The sequence below is a fragment of the Electrophorus electricus genome, chromosome 8 (genome assembly GCF_041902795.1).
Source record: "Electrophorus electricus isolate QZ-2024a chromosome 8, ASM4190279v1, whole genome shotgun sequence".
NCBI classification, from domain to species: Eukaryota; Metazoa; Chordata; class Actinopteri; order Gymnotiformes; family Gymnotidae; genus Electrophorus; species Electrophorus electricus.
This window is the reverse complement of record NC_137504.1, coordinates 27,031,919-27,053,889: the sequence shown is the minus strand read 5'-3', so window position 1 is coordinate 27,053,889 and position 21,971 is coordinate 27,031,919. Positions and strand designations below refer to the sequence as shown.

General features: G+C 44.9%; 1 protein-coding gene across 1 annotated transcript; it reads right to left on the bottom strand.

Annotated features, from left to right (window-relative positions):
* Nucleotides 1–42: 42 nt before the first annotated feature.
* LOC113582830 (MOB kinase activator 3B) lies at nt 43–21,419 on the bottom strand. The gene is made up of 4 exons (XM_027018832.3): nt 21,155–21,419; nt 12,681–13,337; nt 3,077–3,279; nt 43–1,442 (listed from the first exon to the last, which is right to left on the bottom strand). The coding sequence occupies exons 2-4, from the start codon at nt 13,096–13,098 to the stop codon at nt 1,413–1,415; spliced, it is 651 nt and encodes a 216-aa protein (XP_026874633.2). The 5' UTR covers nt 13,099–13,337; nt 21,155–21,419; the 3' UTR covers nt 43–1,412.
* Between the last annotated feature and the right edge of the window lie 552 nt (nt 21,420–21,971).

The following is a 21,971-nucleotide window of genomic DNA, read 5'->3' as shown; positions in this document are numbered from 1 at the left end:
ATTCAGCAGGAGGCTTTTAGTACAAGTACAACCTCACACATCTTTAAGCGGTTAGAAAATAAATCCTTAATCCAAAGTTTATTGCGTCAGTTGGTGAATGTACAAACTAAAGATACATAATCTTAAGAGTAAACTGAAACTGATAATGGGAGAACAACAGTTCCCAGTATACAAAAAACCCCCAACAAAAAACAAACAAACAAAATCCCCCCCCCCCCCCCCCCCACACACACACACACACTCACACACAGTCTGAGGCTGGCTCTCTATGTTGTTTAAAGACAATGTCTCTTATTTAAAAAATACATTAAACAGATGAGTTGAGCTGAATTAAACAGGACGCTGGTGTGGACACAAAACTGGTCACTACTGTGGTGGTTCATGAACAGGAAAGTTGAGTGACTTATTGCATAGTGACAGCACAGTAAAAGAGAAGCTGCAGATGACACAGCCATAACAAAGTGTGTGTCAATCTCTCTCTCTCAAACCCACATACAACTACCATTCCACACCAACAGTTACTGCGCTTAAGAATATAAAAAATGCACTGCAGAAGGTTCAGAAAAGGAAAGAATAGTCTGTGTAATGTCTCCAACATGCAGTCCATCTGTAGTTTGTAATTTCCCTTGTTTTACCCAGTCCAGCCACTGTGTATGCGCCAAACCCCAGACCCCACAACACCTCCACCGGACACGACCCGCTATCACTCAAATCTGTTTGTAGTGAAACCACTGCAAAATACACCGAATTTCAAGTCATTAAAAACATTCCACTTAGCATTAGCAAACTATGAACAATTTTTAGATGAAGAGAAAAATCTAGCATTTGGCAGTCTCTACATGCTATAAATCATTTTATGTACACATAAAACATTATTGTCAAATATTTGTGTGAAAATGAGGGTGTAAATAATTTATTCACAACTGTACTCTAGTAGAAATTAGGAATTAAATGCATTATTTCAGCTAAAATACAATTATCCCCATATCATGCACTGCAATTGCATTGTTACCTCATTTTATTCTCCTCTAAGTGCACATTTCTGAACCTTAGTTTGTTTTTGCCTTTAAATCGCAACCTTGAGGACAATCCTGGCAACACAATGTGTGGTGCGTGCTACTTTTCACCACAAAGCGGCGCTGCTGTGCTCCGCGAGCATTAGTGAACGTTAGTGTCCTCTCCACGAGCGTTTCTTGTATGGAGGCACGTGTTGGGTTTGCTTTACACTTTCTTGTTGCAACAGACTTTGTGTCACACTGTCTGGCTTAGCAGCAATGTCCTCGCAGTCCATGGGTCTTTTTCCGGTGTTGCTTAGACATTCACAGCCACTTGCAACAAGCTGGATTCCGTCTCCACAGAGAAAACGTCTTTCAGGACGTCAGCAGTCTGACAGGGGCCGTGTCACAAGCTGTTCAGTGACACATCCGTGATGTCATCTCCTTCTGGAATCCCCCCCCCCCCCAAAAAAAGGCATTAGTGGAACATGGTGCATTTCAGTGACACCACGGGCAACGATGGTTATACATTTCAAACACTATACTCTTAACTCGGAGTAAGCTTGCCAGGGGATTGGTTCAAAGACTGATCCAACAAGAACAATATATGCTTTTAGAGAACGCCCCTGCTAACAATACTCTTCAGGAGTGGATATCATAAAAACTTTTTATACAAATGTATATTATGTGTGTCTTGTGCTAAGGAGTGCTAATATCTCAGTTCAGTTCATCTTTTTCTACCCTAAAGGGATTTGCTCAATCATGTGCGTTTGCCAGTGGTGTTTGCTGGTGTATGTTTGTCTAGGGAGGTTGTGTGCAGGTCTGGCCACCATCTCCAGCAGAGGAACTACGATCTGGCACTGCACCAGAGAGCTGAGCCCAACCTACTGAGGGTCATGATTACCCTCTCAAGGTTACACACACACGCACACACACACGCACAACCCTTACCACTGAGTGATGGCACATTTCCTGCTATGAACACGCAAACACATAAATGCACACAGTGACACACAGTCTCACACGCACAGACTCACACACACCTCAAAGATGAGACTAAATCCCATTTTTGTCCACAGTACCACTTAAGGAAAAACCAAAAAATAATATTCGTGTCCCAGGAAAATGAATATACCAGTTTGACCAAAAAACGGCAACATCTGTCCAAAACATAAAACATACACTAGAGCTATTCATCTTTTTTGGACACGCCAAGCCACTCGGCATCATGGGACCTGTAGTTTTGGCTTATTTCCCAGCTACTTGTCTTTAGAAGACCCGAGTTCCCACTTCCCTGCTTTGTTATGAGGAGAGCTCATGATGAGCAAGAGAAAAAATCCGTCTCCCATACATCCTCACTTTTTCTCTCATACACAATATGACATTTTATACATATATATGCCATACAAATGCTTATGCAACAGAATACAGTAAAGCCAGCAGAATATTACTGTAACTAAATGAATGTTTGTTTCATACACTCACAGTAATGATTGACTTTCCAGTCTTTGTTTTTAATTACTACATAGCAAGGTCTCGACTTACAAGTTGACTTGCAAGACAGATTTTTTTCTGACTTTTACGTTACAGAGTTAAGCAACTGTAGATGAGTATATCAGGCAGCATTATTTTTTATATCGTTCCACAGGAGGAGCAGGAAGTGAGTGAACAGGAGGGTGTTTAATCTGCTTTTAACCTTGACTCCTTTTTTAGAATATAGTCCTCTGATTGGTACAGGGTATTTTGAGCTCCAGTAATTCTTGATGTCTCTGGGCAAACCTCTGTCTCTGTGTGTGTGTGTGTGTGTGTGTGTGTGTGTGTGTGTGTGTGTGTGTGTGTGTGTGTGTGTGTGTGTGAGTGTGAGAGAGAGACGATAGAGGAGGGGGATTCTAATAGACACTATTAAGACTTTATAACCTCCTGTCAAATTTTTTTTTCCTGGAAAATTCTGGTTAGTTGTCTGGGATTTTGCAGACTACCCAAGTAGGATTTAAACCACAACATCTCTGTTGCCCAAGGGCTGTGACTCACTCACTCCTTGCAGGAGGCCCCGCCCACCTGCCCCACCCCCTGCCACTCACCAGCGGCTCAAGCTCCTTGCGATCTATGAGGTTGAGTTCAGTGCAGAAGTAGTAGAAGTGCTTGTAGCATGTGTTGACATGAGCCTCCGCCCCCATCAGGATGATACGGTCAAAGTGGTGGATATAGACATGCACGAAAACCCTGAAGAGACGACACAGGATCTTCTTACAGATCTGGATGAAGTTCTTGGGGAAGGGGATTCCTGAGAGAGAGAGAGAGAGAGTGGGATATTCTGATATTTATACACTCTTGATTAATTGTAATCAATCTCAGACAAGGATATTATGCACACACATAAACGAACACACATGCACGGAGGCACGAACACGCACGACCACACACACATCTCCCTTTAACTTACACAGTGCTTTTGGGGTCTCTGCACTATAAAAACACCTGACCCCACACCAACAGAGCAGCTCTGATTCTCTGATTGGTGCAGACTATGCTGGAAGTAACCTCCGAGACTGGACCTGCCTGGGCTTGACTGTGCAGCAGCACCAGCAGCAGCACCAGCCTTCTGCAAAAACAGGATGCTGTAAGTGCAACCCCACTCGAGCCTACGCAAAAGGAAAACGTCTTCTCCGACAGGTGTTGTGAGAAGAAAGATGATAAAAAGCTGAGTCTGCAGCCCGTAGAAAAGTTTTCTAGAGTGTAATGTTTGTGTGTGTGTGTGTGTGTGTGTGTGTGTGTGTGCGCGCGCGCGTGTTCAGCTGTTCTGAGCTGGCCAAAAACCTCAGTAAGGGCAGATGTCTCCTCAGATCGTGAAAAACTGTGGAGTATTCGGGGAATTCCAGATGTTTCCCGTGTGGGCGCATTCATGTTTAATCCATAATGTTCATAACATTCAACAAAACAGTGCCATTTTTCACCGCACAACTCCCAAACAAAATCTGAAGGCTACAAGAATCATTTGAGAGGATCATTTCCATGGGAAGTAGCCGTGCACGTCCGTTTTTGTGTGTCCGTGTGTAGGTAGAGAATGGAGCTGAATTAGAGGCCATTGTCACTCAGACAAAGGCTCCTTCAAAGCCGCTCACTGCTGTATGAAACGGTCTCTGTGTTCATGCAGCCGGACACTCCACAGAGCGCTTCAACCAGCACTGGGAGCTCGCTCTTATTCAGCTAAACCAAAATATAAGCATGCTGACAGCACCTTGCCATCTTACACAGGGCCGAGAGCTTAAAAGGGCAAACGCGCTTTGTTGGCTTGTGTAATGTGCTTGGTGCTAAATTGCAAACGTGCCATGTGGTGAGAGCCTTTATAGAGGGATCCACCGCACCAACCAGGCAATCATTAGCATTAGCATCTGTGAGAAAACGGAGCTCACCAGATGGCTTCAGTGAGGCCCGGCGGGTTCTGTCTCTCAGGGCAAGATGGACGTTTCTGCTTACTTCAACGTCTGGGTTGCACATCTATCTTTCTTAACACTCTCAGTTCACCACGGCATCTTCATGTCATGTTATCTTCCAAAACCTACTGACTTGGCCCTCTCAATGGATATGCTTACAGCTGAAATACATTTCCCATTATCCTCCACAGCTCCCTGGTCTTCAGTTTTGAACAGGGTGCATGCTCTTCTCTGCCAAACATAATCCTCACTATTTGGTAAATTGTTATGTAAGCCCCACATTTTAATTTGTCATCTGGAGATAGTGTCACAGATTCATACAGGCCCCACTCCATAACAAGTAAGTTTTCTCACTGGCTATAGAAAAGGCAAACCTCCTCCCAATGTGTGCAAGTCAGGTGTTCCACTCAGTCAGCTCAAAACTCAGAAATGATCAGAACACTTGCAATCAAATGAGAACCGTTTCTGAACTGACAAAAAATGAGAACCATTTTGGAACTGACAATGAATTTAATTGAGAACTGTTTCTGAGCTACCGGTGAATTAAATGAAAACTGTTTCTGAGCTGTTTCTAAACTGAGCTTCCCACACCAGTAACCGCATCTGTGTCTCCCTTGTGAGGGATTGCACTGCGCACCAAAGAGATCAGTCGTTCCCTTAATCTGCCCTGATAATCTCCCATGATACAGAGTGACCCACAGATTACTGTGTACGTGCCTGCACGCGCACACACACATGCACGCACGCACGGACACACGCACGGACACAGTAGCTCCTGTGCTGGATGTTGCTGAGGGGTGAAAATGAGGTGACTGCCTTCAGCTTTACTTTGACTGATGGGATCCTCACATGACTGTGGAGGTCATGGCACAGTCTGACTCACACATAATGAGCACTTGTTTAAAACTAGCACTCACGCTTGAGGGTGTACAACCTTGCAGCTTGTGAGATGATTTCATAACACAACCAAATGACAAGCTCTCTGAAGGCCAAAACAGAAAGCATTTAAACCTCACATCAACTCATAGCCAAATTAATTTTCTCACAATAAGGCCTTTATGTCATCTTTGACATGATGTTACACAAGTAGAATAAAAACAGGCAGAGGTTTTTCCTGCAACAAATAAGTGCGCAAGTACAATATGAGGGTAGTTTCACCATAAGAAACCGAGGGAACAAGAGAGAGAAAGAAGGACCTAGCATAGGACCTATGGTGTCTGATATATGAGAAAGTAAGGAAAGGCTCAAAGCAGGAGAACAAGTGGGTGCTGCTTAGCATAACCTCCAGCAGACATACTAACAGCACTGTGAACTACATTTCCCACAGTCCTCCTCAGCTTCTGGGCCCTCTGGTGAGTTATTCGGTGTTCAGGTTTGTGGATCAAAACGTGATAGAAAAAGGAAACAAGCTGCCTTGTGGCATGCAGAGTGAACCTTCGTCTTCTACTTCCTCACATCTCCTTGGCATGTGAATCCACAAACCCAAATGTTTCACATCAGACCAAATGTGTTTACATTCTGACACTAAGCCAGAGTGAATGTGTAAAGGGTAAAACATTAAAACCTTAAACCTCTTGTGCAATTCTATATTGTGTCTTATTCTTATTAGTTTGTCACAGAAATCTTAAAAATGTGTACACACACGTGTGTGAGAGATAAAGGCCATAAACCTTGTGGATCTGAGAGACAGCGAGAGAGAGAGAGACAGACAGAGAGAGAGAGAGAGCCCTAATATGGCCTTTATTTCAGATGGAAAAGGAACTAGCTATTGACCCACTTTACACATCACTCACTGTACGAGAATCCAGGCCAGTATGTAAGACAAAGACAGGTGGAGTCTGAGAGCATCTCGTATCTGTTCTGGGACAAGACATGCAGGACATCACACACTATGTGATATTTGTTATAAAACACAAGCAAGTGTTAAATCCCCAATCTACAAGGATAAAATCATAGTTCAAACATTTAACACGGATCTGTCTTGTGCACGAGAGGATCCGATTGCAAAATACTATAGCAATACTACAGTAATTCTACAAATACTACACTACTACAGACTGAACCTTCATCATTTAAACTTAAAGGACTAGTGAAGGAGGAGCCCATTTCAGTACAAGTCCCAGACCCGCCACTCTCTTGATTTGGCAGACTCACAGTAAACAGATGGTTGTGTGCCTATTTGTGTATGTGCATATGCATGGTTATGACTGTGTGTGTGCACGGTTATCTGTGTGTGCATGTGTATGTGCAGGTGCATGACTGCTGTGTGCAGGTGTTTTGGCACCAGGTGTCATTGCCAAAAGGGGAATGAACCCTCACCCTTCTGATAGCCTTCTGATAGGCTGTCTTCGCATTCTGGAACAACCCAATCAATCATCATCAACCTTTTGTTCTTCGGCCAGTGAGTATTGAAATAAATCTACACTGTGCTGCTACCCTACATTCAGAAAATCCCTCACACCAGATCTGTCCCAGGAGGACTCCCAGTTTAGACTCTCTCCAATTTAAAGGGATCCTGCAGTTTTAAGTTTCTCAACATGAAAACCAAACAGCACTCCATATGGCACAGAAAGCAAGACATACCAAGTCCACTCCTGATGTACGTCACCTTCCAACTGTTAAAAACAAATCTGTGGTACATGGTTTAAACTTCTTGTAATCTGAAAACATCATGCATCAAGTAACAGATCAAGAGCCCCTAAACACTCCTTTTAAACTGGCAAATCTTTACACCTGCCCCTTTGAACTAAAACAGGTCAGCTAAAAGCCAGAACATGTGTGTCAGCAAAGGAGAGAACCGTGTGAACGAGTTGCAGACCAGTGCCCCAGGCCTAAAGAATGAAAGTGAGTTAAGAACTTTTATGAATTACTGCATTCTGTATGTGTCAGTACAACAAAGCATCATCATCAGAAACCTCTAGTACAAGAGACATGCAGTGACATGGAAGGAGGAGAAGGAGAAAGAGAGAGAGAAAGAGAGAGAGAGAGAGGGAGAAAGAGAGAGGGAGAAAGAGAGAGCGAGAGAGAGAGAAAGAGAGAGAGAGGAGAGGGAGAGAGAGAGAGAGAGAAAGAGAGGGAGAAAGAGAGAGAGAGAGAGAGAGAGAGAGAGGGAGAAAGAGAGAGAGAGAGAGAGAGAAAGAGTGTGTGAAAGAGGGACTGCAAGCTGCTTCTTCACACTTGCATATGAGGCAGATGTAGGTACACTGGGATCCTTGTTAACATTACAGTAACAATGTTTAAATGTACAACAGAACAACGCAATCATTCTGACATGCTGGGGTGCGAATATAACTGACTTGTTATCTACCATTTTATCTAAGCCATGTTTCATGTTTCACTGGGTTCAAATATCTGTTGTCATGCGTGGTGCTAGCGGGGGGCGTGGGGGCATGGTACCTTCACCCTTAAGCACGACCACTCTCACCTGCTGCTGATCTAACCAGAGGATGAAGAGCCTAGCAGACCTCGGAGGCTAAGAGCTGGTTGGCTAAACTGCTATTATTTCACTTCGTATATATTCGTATATGTTCATATTTTTGCTTTTCTTGCCATCAAAAGAAAGAGTATACAAGGGGAAAGTGTGAGGAGAAAACCATGTCTGAACAGAAACCAGAGAAAATTATTAAAAAGCTGACAACATGGTTATTCAATTGTGTGCGTGGAATTGACACTTAGGCACAAATTTGGAATTGGAAACTTAACTGAACTTCTGGGGTGAGTCTCCTGGTTTCCATGGTTTCCGTGGGAAGCTATGTGTGAACCACTGCTGAGTGGTTGCTGTTAGAAGCTGTGCAGTGTAACTCCTGTGTCCTGCTTTCTGCCACTCTGAGAACTTTTACTAGTTTGTCTTGCTGGTCAACATATATAAAACTCAAAGAAGGGAACAAAACAGCTTTTTATCCCATAACACACGTCACAGCTTTACAGTGGGATAAATGGGTACAGTTGTTCTCCTGCCAGGACCAAACCTTCAAGCTCATTTCTACAATACACAGCCTGGTAGCTTGATAGGGCCCAAAAGAAGGCAAAGGTGAAATATGCCTCCACATGTCACGACACAAAAAGTCACATCCTGATGACAAACAACTTCCTCTTCCCAAAGGTTGCAGCAAAGCGAGGGGGTGCTCCTAGCGACTGACCTCTTCCCTGAGCGACGCCTCGGACCTGCTCCTGAGCTGTCTGATTCACCCCCAGCCTCCCAAATCCTCTTCTGACATTATAGCAAAAAACATACAACAGATCTCAGCTCAGAATCTGAACTCCACTATTTATTTGCCAATGGAGCACAACGCAACACAGTGTGCTGTGTTCACTCTCTGTCTTTGACCGAGAGTAAATGCAGCTCCTACAGGGGTCATTCTGAACACTGCAGATTAGAATGAGATGAGGGAGAGACTCTTCCTGCAGGGGCTGTGGTGACCTGCACTCCCAGAGACAAGCCTAACATAAAGAGCCAGGCGAAGTCATTAGTCCTTAAGCAGAGATAAGTCTGCTCCACAAAGCTCATCATCTGGTGTCTGGCTCTCCCAGCTCCGTACTGGACATGCGTAGGACACTCAACCCGCTAGGGAAAGGTACAACGTGTGGAGTGTGCAGGGCTCTGGGAAACACAATGCATTACAGCTTTGTAATGTCCTCTCAGTGGTAGCTGGTGCAAAGGCTGTAATCCCTCTCACGGACCGCCGTATACTTTACGCTGTATAAACTTTATGAGGAGAGAGAGACAGGAGGACAGAGAGAAGGAAGGGGGAAGAGAGACCAAGAGGGAGAGAGATAGAGAGATGGAGAGAAAGTGAGAGAGGAGGACAGAGAGAAGGAAGGGGGAAGAGAGACCAAGAGGGAGAGAGATAGAGAGATGGAGAGAAAGTGAGAGAGGAGGACAGAGAGAAGGAAGGGGGAAGAGAGACCAAGAGGGAGAGAGATAGAGAGATGGAGAGAAAGTGAGAGAGGAGGACAGAGAGAAGGAAGGGGGAAGAGAGACCAAGAGGGAGAGAGATAGAGAGATGGAGAGAAAGTGAGAGAGGAGGACAGAGAGAAGGAAGGGGGAAGAGAGACCAAGAGGGAGAGAGATAGAGAGATGGAGAGAAAGTGAGAGAGGAGGACAAAGAGAAGGAGTCACATTCCCACTGGTTTGAGAACCCAACTATTACATATGTGGATGTGGGTTTCCCATCATCCGGAAACAGAAGCAGCCACAAGTAATGCATTTCTTTCTTCCATGGACAACTCATGATTCATTACTGCTGTATTTGCTGTGGTTCTCGTGATTTTTGTTGTACATGGCAGTAAGGCGGGTAAACAGCTATACTGGTTTGGCGATAGGACCCCACCCTTCAGCCACTCGCGTCTCCGGTTCGTTGCTTCCAGATCAGCAAGATTAAGGGGTTAGAACGGCTCCAAGTTTTCTGGCCGGGAACCTGTGATTTTGCGGTGGACAAGCCCGGCACCGTTCGGGATTCTGGCACCAGCACCATGCCAGCGGAAAAGTGCTGAGAGAGAGAGAGAGAGAGAGAGAAACAAAGGGCAAGAGACAGAGAAGGAGAGACACAGGAAAAAGAGAGAAAGGTAAAGGGAGAATTCCTAGCACTGCTGATGTGTGTTGGGCGTGTCATCAAAAATGAAGTGATAAACACAGGCATGAGAAATCCTCAAGGATGCATTTATGCCACTCTGTAGGGTAAGGACCGTGAGAGAAGAGGCCGCAGGTGAACAGAGAGACAGAGAGAGACACTGAGGGTTGGGATTTGGGTTTTGCGACAGCTGCGATGTTTCAGTGGGTTCGTCTCTATCTGGCTGGATGATCTGAGCAGTAGCAGTGTTATTTATTCAGGACAGAGAACAGCACAGTGAGATGCACGGTTCACCCAGCACTGGGGACATCACCTGCCCTCTTGACCTGCACCTTGACATGCCTCAAATCATTGTTATGTGTGTATGTGTGTCTGTGTGAGAGAGAGAGATACACACACCAGCCCTGAAATCTAATGCTTTAAATGTGTATCAATGACACACACGCACGTGAACATTTCAGGTCTAAGCTCCCCCTGCTGACTCCCTAAGCGGTTTACATGTATTGGTTGACATGGAGATTGTACACGAGGGCTTAAAGTGCCACCTAAACAGTCAAAAATACCTCAAAAATACACTGTGTCCAGGTGATGAGGAAAGAAAACCCTCAGTGCGCTCTGGACGAGCCCAGCATGGCCAAGCATGGCCTTAGATAGTGAGCATGCCACCTCCCCGAGTTGGCCGAGCCACTGGAGCCCAACTACACATCTGTGGCACAGGCTGAGTTTATCCCTCAAGCGATATAACTCTACTGTTATTTAATGCCAACACTGTAACATCAGTATGTCGCTGTGTTTTTGGTACGTGTCTGCATTTCAAGCTGCGTTTCTGATTTGTGGCTGTGTGTTCTGGTATGTGGCTGCGTTTGCCCACCCAGTCCTGCACAGCACCATTAAACAGAGACGAAGCCAAATGAAGAGCAAGACTGAGGATGAGAGGATGGGGAGAGAGGAGGAGAGAGGAGGAGAGAGGCTGCAGGGCTGAAGCAGGAAGACCGAGGTGAGGTTGAGCTCAGGTTGCACAGAAGAGGCGCGAGGAGCTGGCCTCCCAGGGATCCGGTGGCTCTGAATAATTGACAGGGCGACAGTGCGATAGTGTCTCGTGGCAGCCATGGCTCATGCCTTATGAGCGCTGTTCAGATGGACAGCACGTTCAGGGGGCAGAGGGAGCTACCAGAGGGTGTTGGTGGGGATGGAGGGTGCTACCCGTCAGAGGGCTACTGGGTGGAGCAGCAGTGGTTAGAGCAGAGTGGTATAACAGTGGAGCACTGCGCAGTGTTTCTGTAATGGATGTAGCCTCAGGGATTGTAATTAAAATGGCAAATATGCTCTTCTCTCTCACTGAGACACTGACAGCAACTGAAAAAAGGATTAAAACAGAGCCTCTTCCAACATCTGTGAAAACAAAAGATAAAAGATCACTTGGCCTGATAGAAGATCTGTTTGTATGAGAAAGAAAGCTGTAAGGAAGTGAATTTGATCGTTCGCTCCTAAAACGGGGCGAGTGGAATGGCAGGTTTGTCCTCTCTCGCTCTCTCTGTTTATTTTCTCTTCTCCTTACTCTATCCCTTCTTCTTCACTTGCTGCATTTCCTTCTCTTTTGCATTTTTTCATATGAGTGCACAGGAATCAACATGCATATGCACTAACATGAACCCAACACACACACACACACACACACACACACACACACGGAGGATAACCTCTTCTACCACAAAAACATGTTCAAAATGAACTGGATTAAATGTATGGTTTTCAAGGTAAACAAGAACTCATTCGGTCTATAGTGTCCCCTGTACAGTGGCATTAACAAGCCAGCAAAGGGAGCTTCTATCACCATGGTTTATGGAAGTACCCTTATAGCAAAAAGTGAGTAGCTGGCCCCAAATGTTGCCAAGACTTCATTTATTAGCAAAACCAGGCATCTATCTGAAGACCAGCACTCAGGCTCTACATCACAGGTGTGTCTGGTGTCTGTTGGGCCTCTGGTCATGCTGAGGTAGTGCTGTCTGACCCACTGTTTCATGTAAGAGATGAAAGACACTCTTCCCTTTACAAAGTGCCCTGTGAAAGCTGGAAGCGAATCACCAGCCTGTAAGGGAAGCCGTCCTGGACGTTTGCTTCTCAGTTCTGTACGAGGGGAGCTTCAGCAGGCTTTGTGTACACGGCCATTTTCAGACAGCACAGGGGGTCATCTTCAAAGAGTTTGAGAAAAGCTGATCATCACATCACCTGCCCACTGTGTGTTTCTCCAGACATAGAAACTGTACCTGCCGTCCCGCTGCTGGTGGGACAGATTATTAGGAGCTGAATGCCTGCGGTGTTGCTTTAAACTTTGTAAATCAAACGCAATTATCACTGAGTACGTGTAATGATCTAAGAATAATTCATGCAGGAGGAATGTCAGTAATTCATTACAGAGCTACTGTAATCTGTAATAACCTATAATACTCTTGTTAGAATCAGCAAACAATCAAATGCAAAGTCTGTTATTTACTGCCATCTTCACATATCAGATGTATGGTTTTGTAGTTTCATCTACTCACTTCTAAGAACATCATATCAGCCAAACTTTACAAACCATCTCTGCTTATCATGTCCACTGCTAATAAAAGCCGTCACTTCCACGGGCAACCCCTTGGAACAGCAGCTAACTCTCTGCGCCATGTGTTATGGGGGCTCACCTACGCTGGTGGGGAATATGTCCTCGTTATTGATCTGCATTTCGATCCAGTCCATCAGCAGGTTCATGTACTGGGGTGCCGGCAATGCTGTGGGCTTCTTGTACTTTTGCTCGTCCTGCCAGCGGTACTCGTAGCGTGGGCCGCCAGACATGACGGGGCAGCTCTTCTCCGTGCAGAACTCGCACACGGTGCCATAGATGAGGTTTATGCGGTTGAAGAAGTCCACCAGGTGCACGGCCACCCAGTCGTTGGGGTCCTCGCCCGGCGGCAGCTGCACGGCTGCCCGCAGGTCCACGCCCGAGTGGAGGGAGGCCTGGGCCCGCTTGTGCAGCTCGAAGCGCTGCGTGCCCGGCTCGAACCTGCGCTTGGGCCGGAAAGTCTTGTCTTTATTGAAGACCTGCTTAAGGGCGATGGACATGGTAGCCGGGGTGGAGCAAAGGGGGGGAGGAGACGGAAGGAGGCCTTCAGTGAAGGGAGGGATGGAGCGATGAGGGGGCTGGAGAAAAGAGAGGGGGAGAGAGAGAGAGAGAGAGAGAGAGAGAGAGCGCAGGAGACGGCAGACGAGTCTCGGGTGTGTGGGTCGGCGAGCGGCGGTGGTGGTGTTGAACACTGGGTTCCTCAGTGGCTGGCGGGCCTCAGCATTGCGGCCATGCTCTCCTAGAAAGACAAGAGCAAAAACAGGTCATACTTTGATGCATGCAGATGAGGCTTCGCAAGCAAAAGTGTGGGGTTGAGTAACTGCGCTGGTTTCCCACATTCAGCATCCAAGAGCATTATGGATAACGCACACAACACTGGGCAGCCATGGCAGAAAGAAGTTAGAGAAGTGGTATGTGTATGCTCAAGTGTGCTGTGCTAACTTGAGTGTGTGTATGAACCCCAGATGGGTTAAATACAGAGAACAATATCCCTAAGGGGATCAGTAAAAAGTCTTCATAACCAGAGGGCAGGTAAGCTAGATCTAGAGCAACATAAGCACTACAGCTGCTCCACTCCCAGTCAAGTCAGGACAAGACAGCTGTGGAATATATGTAATGTTATTAGCATGGCCTCCGGCAGGGCAGGGTGTGCCCCCTCCTACACGCCTGACAGGGTTCTGAGGGAGGCGTTTGTCTGAACACTGGTGCTCTAGGGTCTCTGTGCTGAGAGACATCTGCAGAGTGCGGATGTGTCGTTACAGGATATGCCCAGCATGGGCTTCTCATGAGCTAATACCAAGAGAAAGGGTGGCACCATGAATTTGTGGAGTCCCAGGTCCAAACAGAAGGTTTGCTCAGTCATAAAAGGATTATCGCTTCCTACAGGGAAAACATGCATGTTTCTTTTTAAAGGCTAAATCTATCATAAGGAAATCAAGCGTGTAAAAGCTAGAATGCAAAAATCCCAACAGATTTAGGACAATTATCCTAATGGTAGGAAAAGTCTGAAGAGAAATCAGCACATGCCTTTTGCTTATGTAAACATCATAAATATCATGTACAAAGGACTGATACTATAAAACACAGTACTACATTTATCAGGGTTGTGTGTCATTTTCCCCCACATGATCTGCTTGCGGGACAGACTTACGCCCCAGCAACACTGACATCCAGAGAGAGGTGTGTGTCAGAACAGCATGATGCTGGCTTATGTCGGGCTTTGCAGAGGCAGATTGAGTGGCTCAGTTCCCACGCTGGGAAGCGGTTTATTTTCCACATTCATCCTCACTAAATCCTCATTAGACGTAATGACTGTTTTGACCACTTTTTTTTGGGGGGGGGGGGGGTGAACCCATTACTTTCTGAGGAATAATTCAGTGATGGTTAATGAAAAATCCCCTCCCTTCATTTAAGATGGGAAATAAAAGCAAGTTACATGGATGGGCACAATGACGTGCGGAAAATTGGACAAGAAGTTTCCTGATCTGTTTAACCATTTACACTCCACAGTCCTACCGGAGGGTCCAGAGTCCAATTCATCAATCGTTTAACCATGCACCTTTTATATTAGCTTCAACGTCAGGACTCACAGAATTCACAGAAACTAACAAGTCTGGAGTTTGTCATTAAGTGTACAATATAAACACAAAGCTAGAGCCACAACACAGGCTACATAAGTCTAGAAGTTAAAGTGTATTCCTGGCATTATTTTGGCTTCTCTATGATCTCCTTGACCTTCTGCTTCTCTATGATTTCCTTGACCTTCTGGTCAAACCAGAGGCTTAGGAAGGAAAACACGAGGCTTGACCGGAACAACAAAAGCAGAGCTAATCCAGAAACAGCCCTCCCATTCACAGGCTCGTTCAGGCCCCTTCCCAGGATCCATTTGGATAAGGAGTCCAGGATGTTTCAGTACTTTTCCTAAACCTCCTTACCTGTGGCTGCCTCTGTAAGAAAGCGCTCTGCTGTCCAGAAGTCTGCATGCTGTTCTGCACACAGAACACCACACGAGCCTCTTTCTCAAAGCCTCTGGAGCCTTTTCTCATTCTCAGCGCTCTTTAGTCCACAAGCTCTTTAGAAGAAGACTAAACGAAAACAACAAAGTTTCCATCTGGGTGTCTCTAAGTTTTAATTCACTTTTACTTGGTTTAAGATTTATTTAAACACAGTAGCAAATGTAGAATAATAGCAGCCTTAATGACACTGACAGTACTGGAGAAGTGAGGAAAGACCAGCAGACCTCAGGTGCCGTACTTCCTTTAGAAATAAATGCAGTCAATCAGGAGAAAGAAACAAGAAGAAGGAAAAATTATAGACGAAAGGAGTTCAAAAGCTTACAGTAACAAGAATCATGGTGAATGATTCCTTCTTCTGGCTGGCTGGTGGGCAGGGAGCAGAGGAGGGTGTAGACAGGCACGTCACGTGGTCAGGGCAACAAGACCCACTACGTTTGGATCAAAGATCAGACCCAGCACGAGGGAGACCAAGGTAGAGGTACTGTGTCATGGGGGGCGGGCCTCTCCCATCATGCGACGCCCACTACCTTCGCTACAGTTTAGTTCTCTCTCTGCACACTTCTAAGACTACTACGGAAAGTCAAAGCTCTTGTTGACAAAGCCATAAACTGCACTGTAAAAGCTGATGGCTTGCAAAGATAAAGTACAGCAGAACTACAATTGCAGCCCTTAAGAAGTGCCTAATTCACTTCTGTTTCTTACACTTGAAGTAAGTGTGATATTTAGTGTAATAACTACTTATGTTGATGAAAAAGAGTAAAATAAATTCAATTAAACATGTAATGAGTTTTACAGTATAATGCTGTTCTTGGTAATGCTATTAGTTATATGGAAAACAATTATCTGGTATCTGGTATTAATTGTGTTAATTTACATAACTGATCAAAAACATTTGGGAAATCCCTAATATCTGGAGAGTACAGCCTCTGCTTCTGGTAGTGTTTGCATAGCCATGCTCCTGTGTCTGATGGACTCGTGTTAATGCAAAATCGGTTGGAGAGGGCCTCAAAAGATTTACAGATATGGTTAAGATCCCCACAAAAGGACCCAAGAGTCAACCATCATCCACTTCCAGAAAGAACTGCTTTAGTTTCAAGCCTAGTATTGACTAACAGACACCACACAGGAACCTGAGTATTTTAAAGTCTAGGCTTGTGTAAATGGACAGCCCACATTTTGCTGGGAGCTGCAGCCACGCACAGGGAGGTGTCCACTCCACATTTCTGTTGGCCATCAGAACAGGGTATGTTTTTGTCTGCTCTTTCTTCACTCTGAAGTCTGTCACTGGCACCAGTGCCAAGCCTTAGTTCTGAAATATTCACACAAAGCTCTAGAATAATTACAAAGAGCAATATTTACAAAAAACTACAGAGCTCTGGTATATTTACATTATGCTCTGGAATGTTCACACAAAGCTCTGTTATGTTCATGCAAAGCTCTGACATATTTACACTGTGCCCTGGAATGTTCACACAAAGCTCTGGAATGTTCAGGCAGAGCTCTATGTTCCACACAGTTCTGGAATGTTCAAACAATATTGTGGAATACCTATACAAAGCTCTGGAATATGCACAGAGCTCTGCAAAATTACCCTTAGAGTTCTGGGATGTTCATGCAAAGTTCATTTGAAGTGGTTGATGAAGGATCATAAGGGCTCAAAACGAATACCAAAACGAGTGGATGATGAATGTAGCATCACACCTCCTACACTTGCATTATTCTGTAGAAATAATCACTTTTGAGGCAAACAAATGGAAGCTCACCACTATGCACTGAACTGCAGAGGCTCAGCCAAGCTAACGAAAACCAGAAGTGTGCTGCTAAAAGCTGCATGTTGAAGTGAGGCTGGTGGACTGCAGCTGTATAGTGGGGTTTGCACCATATTTTTATTTAAACACTGGCCTGGTTATACTGGGTGTAGGCAGATTCACAGCTTTTCAGAGCCAAGACTAACTTGTAGTGCACTAAAAACAACATTTTGTACCTGTATGCTAGTATGCTTATTCAGACCATTGAATAAGGCCATTAAAATATTTCACACGAAAAAATTAATTAGCACTGAAACATGAGTCTGGCATGTGTTAATCAATATGTTCACAACATAAAACACCACATGACAACCTTAGTAACCCCCCCCCCCCCCAAATGAATCAGTTGCTACCAGACATTAACCATTGGCAATTTGGAAAATATCAATTCAGTTATAAACTGTGATTTTGAGTCTAGTGATTCTTAAATCATCATGCTGAGTAAAACTTTAGGGTTCCTGCCTGGTTTCATCATTCACATGCAGAAAGGGGAGTGACTTCCATGGAAAGCTGTAAAAATTCCTCAACCATCTCCCCCAGGCTGCTACCTACATACAGTCCTCCACACATGACCCCTACAATGGCACCCAGCTGAGATGTAGGGTGGAGGACACACACACACACACACACACACACACACACACACACACACACACATCTGCCTAAAGACAGAGACACTGCATGAGATGGAGGCTGTAAGTGTCCTTGGTATGTGTGTGTAGCTGCTCTCTGCCTGTATTACATGGTGTGGGTGCGTGCCTGTGTGTGTGTGTGTGTGTGTGTGTGTGTGTGTGTGTGTGTGCGGTAGGGTGTGTATGGCATGGTTTTGTAAAGACGGAAGCTCCACAGGCTTTATGAGAGACACACAGAGAGCTGCTTCATCCCCACATCATCAGCTGTGCATGTCACAGCAGGCACTCAGTCTTCTGACTGGATTAGGACAAGACTGCTCTCAAATCAGCTGGGAAACTCACGACTGAAGGTCTCTTCTTGTATTATGACATTAAGAGACTGATCTGAGATCAGTCATCTTAGGTTTTCTGAATGGGGAGGCCACTTATAGGCAGTGAACAAAGGATCTGCAACAGTTTTTATTGTGGTTGCAGGTGCTTCGTGAACAAATAAGCTTACTAAAACTTCTGCTGGATCACACAGTTTCATTTCTGATCACAATAATGTCAGTAAATTACGGCTTAGTTTTAAGGCCTACAAAGCTATTCTATTCTGTTTCCATCTTAGTCCTCCAAACCCTTACTCAACCAGAATAAACTTTAACAAAGGAAGCCATTATTTTAAAGGAACACTCGGCGAAATTAAAATTAATGTCATAGCAACCGGTAAACCTGGCAGGGAAATAGAAAGAGAAGAGAAGAGAAGGAGGCGAACAGGAAGAAGTAAGTGACATCCTGAAATATCTCATAGCAGCAGTCTGACAGCATGGGGCCATCTGGGCCAATGATTAAACCCAAGTCTTGCTTTGCGACCATGCAGGTCTGGGGGAAACACCTCCTGATGCTGGGTGGTCCGGGGGGCCGGTCGCAAAGAGCACGTCCAACAGAACTGCTCTGGCAGCCCAGCTCAGATCACGTCTGCCTAAACAAGAACTGGGTTTGGAAACACTGGACAGACGGGATGTTCTTTCATATCGGCGCCAGGCCTGGCCAGTGGGCTGTCAATAAACAGTGCTGCACTAGCTGAGAGAGCGATGCTGCAAGACATACAGTGATATATAAAGGACCAAAAGTATATCAGCTTGCCTGACAGCTTGGCTTAGTTGTGGATGAGAGAGACAGAGCAAGAGATCAGAGCTGGATTAAGTGGCGTGAGGGCCCTGTGTTGATTGCTGTGCATTAGCCTAATTCCAGCTGCCTTCAGTTAAACCCAGCCCTTGGTGTCATGACCACACACAGACACACACACACACGTGACCTGGCCTCCTTCCGCCCTGCAGATTGTTCCAGATGGAAGAGACACTGCCAGGGCCTGCTCCCAACTCCCAGCTAAGACACACAGCAAGGACCAAGCTGCAGAAGAAGTGGCTGAGCTGAGTAGTAGGTGAGGGACTAAGCGGGATGCTAGGGACTGAGAAATCAAGTGGAACTCATTCAGGGCCCTTGATTATAAGAGGCCCAGACCTGTGTGCTGAGTCACTGGTTTCTGATGAAGGCCAATCTCATCAAATGGCATGAGAGACACAGGAATGAGGGTGGCAGCACCCGAGAGTACAGAATTGGGCAAGAAAACCATCCAGACAGAAACAACTTTTAGTATCAGTGTAATAGAGCATTCATTCAAAATTCCTAGATTATTAAACGTGGGTCACGTTCTGCTCACGCGTCTGTCTGATATTTGAGATGACTGTTGTAATTGCAGTCTGTTCATGGAGCATCAGAGGTGTTTTCTGATCTCACATACAGACTTGGGGCTTCGACAGAAATAAGATAGTCGCAGTCTGTAAAAAATGGCCAATGTAGATGGATGAGTCATAGCATATCAGCCTTCAAATTAAATTAAAAGCGAAAGGGAATCTTGCCGGCACTAATGGCGACAGATTGCAAGATCTGCTCATAACATTAATGTTTATTTATGTATTCCAATCTGTTTGTTTTGGAAACGGCTCTCAAAACCAAACTCAACTTGAAGCCCATTTCCATGAAGTAAAAATGGCAGAAATACCATCTTAAAGACTTAAAGACGGAAGAAAGTGGTGTCTGGCGCGACGTGACACGAGTGCTGAGATCAAATCAGTTAACGCTAAAAAAACAACACGTTAAAAAGACTAGACTACCTCTACACATGGAGGGTTGAGTGATTGGTAACTTATGAGAGCGAAAAGGAACTGTGCCAAACTGTAAATGTGAAACTGAAGAGTAAATAGCCCCACATGACGCACTACCCCCACGGCCATGATACTACCCCATCGACCCTATACTGCTTCAAACTATGCTACCTGCCATAACCCGCGTTTCCCTCTCTAAGTACACACGACTAAATGAACCTTCTATATTAAACCGCCAGACCTTACGTGTTTTTACATGCAAGCTGTACTTAGCATTCACAAGCTAAATGCACCAGCAGTCTGAGTCGTAACGTTCTTGCATAAAAAACCGATCACCTGCTTTTAACCCGTACATCTGTTTCCGCTCTCCCTAAAGTTCTCTCTGGACTAGGACTGGTTGCTCGGACAGCTTTCTAAACACCCCGGCGTTAGAAGGCTGTCACATACTACCGTCCTCTCGGTCCGTTTAAACCGTGCATCTGCTCCTCATTGGGACTGCACATGTTTGGATACTGCCGTGCGGCAAACTCAGTCAATAGTTTGTCGGATCTCTGCTCGGATCTAAGAGCAGTCTGTTAACTGCTGGGAAGTCTTGACGACTGAGAGATTTCTTCTCAGTGGAATGGCAGACAGCTGTAATTACTGACTGCGGCTCCTCCCTGAGTCACTAATGTTGCTCCTGACCTCGCTGTTCCAGCTTTTGCCATCAGTGAGTAGATGATGAGGTACAGTAACTCGACTCACATACGTCTACTAGGCTATTCCCAAAGAAGCTATAGAGGTGAACAAAACAGATTTATGGCTGATTTCCACTAAAGCCCAGGCGATGAACCTAGCACAGCCGGAGCCTGAACTGCTAGGTTACATGAGCTACCTAAGACTACACATCTGGCGGCAGACAAGCTCTTTCGAAGCGCTTTTAGCAAACCCAACTGCCACAACACTGACAACAGGTTACAGAGTTACTGTTAAGAGTTTTCTAGAGAGCTTGCTCTTTTTTGTGGCGTTTGTTAATTAAGGCAAAACATTTTAAGTTATCTTATAATTAACACTGATTTACGATGCATGAGAGGAATGTAGCAAGCAAGAAAGAAAAACCCCAAAGCAAATGTTGCGTAATATAAATTATCATTTTTTGCACTTCTTTATACGCCTCTTATACAGTACAGGCGATCAGATTATGGTCTTTTCCAAAACCACATATTAACTCTAACATAGACTTACATTTGCCGACCAGTGCATCAAACTAAACAAACTATTATCGTAATGCTTCTAAAAACGATTCCAGTTTCTTGCTTCAGTTCAGTTCAGGCAGAACATGGTCATTCCCAACACCAAAACACGCGCACGTTTTTCTAGCATACAGTCAGATGAAAAACACATATAACTATCATCATGTATTTATTTCCATTTATGCAAAACTACTGAAAAATGGTAATCTAGTCGTACTTACCTTTGCTATACTTTATCAAATACTTTTTTGTGTCCCGTGTGGAAATCCCTCACACCTCGTGAATCCCGTTTTGCCATCTACGCCACCAAACCTACACGACCGACCACATCACAGCGCGCGAGCCAATCCGCACGCTCTCCTGAACAAATGACTCTGGTGAGATGAGATAGTAGGAGATTGTATTTCACTGAATATTCGCAAGATTCGTTCGCATTATTCAGCACTTTTAAGGCGCACATTAGAGAAGAAGAGCCTGAGACAAATAATGGTGTCTAGAAGGGTAAACGTAAGTTGTTGTTGAAGTAGAAAAGTTCCAAGATTTTGATTATAGTGCCTCCTCGTGGCGATCTGTCTTAATTTTTTTTTAACACTAATGCAACCTATTTGGCTTGCTTATTGCGTTTGCTCCCGTTTTGGTAAAAGTTTTGCAATATAACATCAGCTCATACAGAACTGATATGTGATACAGACAACGTTCTACATTATTTTAGTATTGGAACCTCGCTTGGGATGTCACTATTCCATCACTGCACCTTTTTGTATCGATAATGATCTCTTTGACAGTGTATCCTGAATTACCCAGTTTATAGCGAAATTACTGACATCGTTCAGTTTGGAATTGAACTTGTTGAGCGTGAGAGAAGGGGACAAACGTCTGACATGTAAACAAAGAAAAGAAATCGAAACTACTGTAGCATCTGTTCAGTTACATAACTCCATTACATTAACATTACAGTAGCCAATAAAAACCAAAGACAACACAGAAATGACGAGCTAGCGAAACGGCTGTTTTAGACACATGGACAAAGTGCAGTGG

Bases quoted from the DNA above. Each gene is read 5' to 3' on its own strand.
- LOC113582830 (XM_027018832.3), bottom strand. From the start codon at position 13,098: ATGTCCATCGCCCTTAAGCAGGTCTTCAATAAAGACAAGACTTTCCGG. The intron at 3,280-12,680 runs GTGAGCCCCCAT...TCTCTCTCTCAG, and splicing joins CATATTCCCCACCAGCGTAG to GAATCCCCTTCCCCAAGAAC. The intron at 1,443-3,076 runs GTGAGTGGCAGG...GGGGGATTCCAG, and splicing joins GCAAGGAGCTTGAGCCGCTG to AAGGAGATGACATCACGGAT.